The sequence below is a fragment of the Rousettus aegyptiacus genome, unplaced genomic scaffold (assembly GCF_014176215.1).
Source record: "Rousettus aegyptiacus isolate mRouAeg1 unplaced genomic scaffold, mRouAeg1.p scaffold_m13_p_16, whole genome shotgun sequence".
Taxonomy (NCBI): domain Eukaryota; kingdom Metazoa; phylum Chordata; class Mammalia; order Chiroptera; family Pteropodidae; genus Rousettus; species Rousettus aegyptiacus.
This window is the reverse complement of record NW_023416291.1, coordinates 45,476,321-45,482,030: the sequence shown is the minus strand read 5'-3', so window position 1 is coordinate 45,482,030 and position 5,710 is coordinate 45,476,321. Positions and strand designations below refer to the sequence as shown.

Sequence of the window (5,710 nt, the reverse complement as noted above, 5' to 3'; positions counted from 1 at the left end):
ATACATAGAACATATAAAGTATAATCAAAACTGAAGAACAAAAATCCTCCAAATCTGATTATAACAGAGGTAAAAGAGTTGAACAGGTGTTTCACGTGAAGAGATGTTCAATATCGTTAGCCATTTGGGAAATCCAAATTAAAAATTAAAACCACAATGTCACTGTACACCTATTAGAATGGCTAACATAAAAAACAATGAGAACACCAAATGTGGATTAGGATGTGGAGAAACAGAAACTCTCATACACTGCTGGGGGAAATCTAAAATGGCACAATCACTCTGGAAAATAGTGTGACAGTTTCTTGCAAAACTAAGAGTGCAGTTACCATACAACCCATCAACCGCACTCTTGGATATTTATCATAGAGAAATAAAAACTTGTGTTCACACAAAAACCTGTACACAAATGTTCATAGCACTTTCATTCATAATAGCAAAACAAACAAAAAAACAAAAACAAAAACTAGAAACAGGTCAATCATCCTTCAGGGGGTAGATGGTTGAACAAACTCTGGTTGATCGATACAATGAAATGTTACTCAGGAATAAAAAAAAAAGTATTAACTATTAATATGTAAAAACAATCTGGGTGGACCTCAGGGGCATTATGCTTAGTGATAAAAAGTCAGTTCCAAAAGGTTACATACTGTATGACGTTCGATTCCTTTTATTCAACATTCTCCAAAAGGTAAACCCATAAAGATGGAGAACAGATTCGTGGTTGCCAGAGGTCAGGGGTAGAGAGAAGGGGCCCAGGTACAAATACAAAGAGATGCCAGAGGGAGTTCTGTGCTGACGGCACAATTCTGCACCTCGATTGTGGCATTACGAGATCTACACATGTGAATGAAGTTGCATCGAACTACACACATACACACAAATGAGCACAGTTTCAAGAACGACGAAAATGAAGTAAGGCCCACAGTATAGTTAACAGCAATGTGCCAGGGTCAATGTCCTGGTTTTTATATCCTATTGCAGTTATACACTATGTCAGCACTGGGGGTACGGATTTTATGAATTCCTGTGAGTCTACACCTATTTCCAAAGAAAACGCTTAAAATTCTCTTGAAATGAAAAAACAAGAGAAGAAAACAATCATTGCCAAAGACCTTCCCATTGCACATCATAGTTCTTTCTCTTGGGTGGTTGCCTCATCCAGGAGAACTCCCTCCCTCCCTCGCCTCCACACACACACACACACACACACACACACACACACACACACACGACATAACCATCCTTTTTGGAAAGTTTGCAATCAAATAGATCAGGATGTACAGAAAAGGTGCATAAGTAAAAATAGTTCAAAAGAACACCTGCATACCAGATTAACCAATTGCTAATATTTTAACCCATTCACTTTGTCATATGGGATCCATCGATTCAAGCCATTGTTTCTGAACCGTTTCAGGGTAAGTTACACACATCGCGGGCTTTGCCCCTGCCTACTGCAGTGTTTACTTCCTAAGAATATTCTTTTATATAATCATAATACAGTTACCAACGTTAGTAAAGTTAACACTGATTTAATACTTTAATCCATCTTTCCTGTTCCAGCTTTATCAGTGACCCCCGACAACATCCAGTACAGAATCCAGCCCGGGTCAGGTGCTACACGTAGCTCTCATGCCTCTATGAGAACTTCAGTAGATCCAGCTTTGCTACCAAGCTCTCCTTGTCACGGAGCACCCAGAATTCTCTCCTGTAAACTGGGGGGCCGGTAATTGCCCCCACCTTGTGAGTAAAGGCGCTTTAACCATCTATAAGAGCTAAATGGGGGTGTTTCTCTTCTGCATCATTATTCCTCTGAAGCATCTAAATTTTCCACTGCGGGTTGGGGCACAGAAGATCCGCTTTGTTTTTCGCTCCCAGCCCGGGCCAGCGGCGTAGGGAGGCGAGCCAGGGAGAAGAAGGAATTTGGAAAAGAGTCCTCTAGGGAAGAGGGAACCCAGGCGGTGCGAAGTACTCCCCTTTTCTGACCCCCCTCACCTGGAGCGCCGGGCGTCCAATTGGCGGTGTGGCCCGGCTCCCCACAGCCAATGGGAAGGCGGCGCGTCCGCGCGCCCCCAGGGGTATAAGCGCTGGCAGGCTCGGGAAAGTGAAAGTGGGGCGGCAGCCTCTGGCGCAGCCGCCCGCGTCCTGAGCGAGGGCGCCGGAGCGGATGCACCAGGATGCTCAGGGCTCCCGAGCCCGGGCCCCGCGAGGCGGGGGCGGCCACTCAGGGCAAGCCACTCACCTCCTTCCTCATCCAGGACATCCTGCGGGACGGCGTAGAGCGGCGCGGCAGCCACGCGGGCAGCCTGCAGCCCCCGCTCGCGCCGCAGCCCACTCGCCCGCCGGCCCCGAGGCGACACCCTAAGCCCGAGCCCGAGCCCGAGGGCGGAAGAGGTGGCGCCGGGGCGCAGGAGGATGCGCCGAGCGCCCGGCCGCGCGCCGCGCCGGGGAAGGCCGTGCCGCCGGGGGAGACCGACGCAGGTAAACCCGCAAGGCCGGGGCGGCGGGGCTAGGCCGGGTGGGGACCCGCAGAGAGCGGACGGGACGCGCCAGCGGGCTGCGCGCGCGCGCGCACGGGCGTCCGAGGCGCAGGGGTGCGGAGCCCGCAGCTCCAGGCGCAGGGACCTCGCCGCCTCCTGCGGTGGGTGTGGACATCCGCCTGACTCGCCTTCCCGGCGCCCCCGGCTCAAAAGCAAGCACGCACGCCGCGCGCACCGCCCCCCCACATCCCCGAGTCCCAAGTGGTACCCCGACCCCAGCGCCCAGGTACCGCGCGCAAGCTCGATCAGCGCCAGCCCCACGTTACCTCTTGGCAGTTACAATAACTAACATACAACAAACAACTTATTAACATGAACAAATTAGAGTTAGTCCACCCCCTTTGCTTCTCCCGGGTCTTCAGGAAACAAGGCACTGTTGGAATATTTAGAGCGGCCTTTTCTTTCCCTCAGTTCTTAGGGGGCGTCCTAACGGCTCCTTTAGAGGAAAGGGGGCATGGAAGCCAGAGAGGGAGCTTGCCCTTAGCTCTCCCGGCCTCTCCTGTCACACAAGCCCTCTCTTGTCTCCCGGATGTTAACACCGGACGCCTTGGCCCTTCACGAGGCATCCTATTCCTTAGTGTCTTCTCTGCCTCCCTTCTCCCGTCTACGTACACGTATCCAGAATCCCTATTTTAGTCTGAACGATGTGGCAGGAAGCTCTACCACTAACCGCCTCTTACTCTAGGTTCTTGATAGCTATTAGACAACCGATACATGGTATACAGTATTCACGCACTCCCCACTCTGGAGAGCTCCTCAGTCCTGTGAAAAAAGTGAAATGTATCCAAGATGACAGTGGGCTGTTTGTTCACTCACTGAAGGAATAAGGGTGGGTTGAATTCTGTTCTCTTCCCTGCTAACATGTAACTTTTTCCTTCTCCTGCCGCCTTCTCTCCTCTCCTTCCCAGATAGGCACTTGGGAACTTATCTGTTGGACTGTGAAAACACTTCGGGTGCCTTGTCCAGCGTTCCCCAAACCCCCAAGCAGCCGCAGAAGCGCTCCCGAGCTGCCTTCTCCCACACTCAGGTCATTGAGTTAGAGAGGAAGTTCAGCCACCAGAAATACCTGTCAGCCCCCGAAAGGGCTCACCTGGCCAAGAATCTCAAGCTCACCGAGACCCAAGTGAAAATATGGTTCCAGAACAGACGCTATAAGACCAAACGAAAGCAACTCACCTCGGACCTGGGTGGCCTGGAGAAGCCCTCGTCCTTACCAGCCCTGAAAGATGAAGGTTTCTCCCGAGGCTCCATCCTCTCCATGTACAGCCTCTATCCTCACTATCCGTACCTGTACTGCTTGGGAGGCTGGAGCCCGGCTTTCTGGTAACAGCAGCTCAGGAAACAACTATGTGCGATCAGAAACTGTCTTCCCCAGGCCGTCTCTCTGGAAAGCAAAAGGGCCCAAGGTCAGGGAGGACTGGGGAGCAAGAGGTGTGCCACCAAAACTGTGAAAGGTTTACCTGGAACACCCGGATTCTTCACTGGTGGCCAATGAAAGATCTGGGCCCGTGCCTAGTTTAATATCCAAATAGCATCCCCAACACATAACGTAGGTCGTTTGTGCTTTTAGAGACTTGCCTGGAGTGGGGACGGATACAGTTAAGTGCTGTATCCAGCACTGTGTGTGATCTTGTGCGAGCCGTCCGCATCACTTCTGGGGATCCAGTTCCTACAACTCCATCCGCCGGTGTAGCGGAGCACTGACTGAAAGAGCAGCCCTGAGGGAGAAAGGACAACCAAGATGAGCGTGCATTAGACTTAAGTTCGGAATCTTCCTTGGCCTTGGAACATGACCACATTTTCTCTCTGTCCCTGTAAGAGAGAGGGACCTAGAGGATGTCACCAAGAAGCCCATCGTGCTCCGGGCAGCTTGGCTTGGGCTAGGGAGATGGGTAGGCAGAGATGGAAATATAAGTATCTTATTATTTCTTTTTTTTTAGAGAGTATGCTGATTTGAGTATTTACAGGGTGGCCCAAGTAGGAAAAGAAGTAGTCACTGTGGGTTTAAGACAAGCTGTGTAAACAGAGCTCTACTGTAAGAAGTGGCTCAGGCTAGAAGACTCTCCATGTGTCCAAGACACTGGCCAAAGGAGAAGTCTCCCACCGCTGCAGGGAGCACTGTAATTTTATTAACGAAAGGAAAAAAAAAACGCCTCTTCTGGTCCTTTTTGCCCTGGGCCTGAGCATGTAGAATGAGAAGGTTCCCGGAGTTTTCAGGCTATACTTCACACACAGCACGTCATGACCGATCACATAATTCTTTATTCTAAATGCCTTCCTTCGCTCTTTTTCTTTTTCGTTCCTTTTCCACAGCAATCACCCACTGAACGGTATCTTTTCAGTTCAGACTTTCAGTCTGGCTGGCTGTACCTAACATATGCCTTCCTTATTTAGCCTGAGATCTGGTCTTGTCTTTTCTTTTTTTTTTCTCCCAAACTTAATCTTTCCTGGGTTAAAAAAAAAAAAAAGGCGGGGGGGGGGGGAGATTCTGAATTGGCTAAAAGACATGCATTTTTTTGGTATCTAACAATTCTTATTTCTTTCCTTTAAAAATATACAGCATTAAATCTCAAATCCTATTTAAAGACTCGACAGCTCTAGAAGGTCACTGCTACTTTTATAGGACTTTCTGGTGGCCGTTGTTACAGTTCAAAGTCTGACAACCCTTTGGGATCTATCTCTGCAGGCAGAGGAGGTAAGAGGTGTAGCTTTCACACACAAGGAAGAACCCTGCGAAATGCGGGCTTGGTACTGCTGAGTTATCTAACGTGACTTGCGGGCTCGTGGGTGGGGCGTGGAAAAAAAGGCAGCTTGGTCCTCAGTGAGCCCAGTTACTTGGTCAAGCTGACAGGGCTGAGAGCACTTTGCAGGGAGAGGCTAAGGAGAAAGAAACAGTTTTCAAAGCTCCATTATTGTGGCTTCCATCACTTTAAGAAAAGAGAAAAAAAAAAAAAACCTATCCAAATGCTTCGGGAACTGCGTTTAATGCCTATTAAAAAAAAAAATGGGTCGCCAAAATGAGTCACTTCGTGACTTCAGAGAGAACGAGAAGAGGGCAAGAGAGAAACATGGCCACCCTTCCGTTTTCATCCCATTATCTCAGGTGACCTGGTAGAGGGAGACATCGGAAAAACAAAAAAAAAAAAGCCAGTTACTAATGAGGCACCCTG

General features: G+C 49.5%; 1 protein-coding gene across 1 annotated transcript; it reads left to right on the top strand.

The window, feature by feature from the left end:
• Nucleotides 1-2,177: 2,177 nt before the first annotated feature.
• On the top strand, nt 2,178-4,684 carry NKX3-1 (NK3 homeobox 1). The gene is made up of 2 exons (XM_016141522.2): nt 2,178-2,481; nt 3,449-4,684. Exons 1-2 carry the CDS (start codon nt 2,178-2,180, stop codon nt 3,865-3,867), a joined length of 723 nt encoding a protein of 240 aa, XP_015997008.2. The 3' UTR covers nt 3,868-4,684.
• The last annotated feature ends 1,026 nt before the right edge of the window (nt 4,685-5,710 follow it).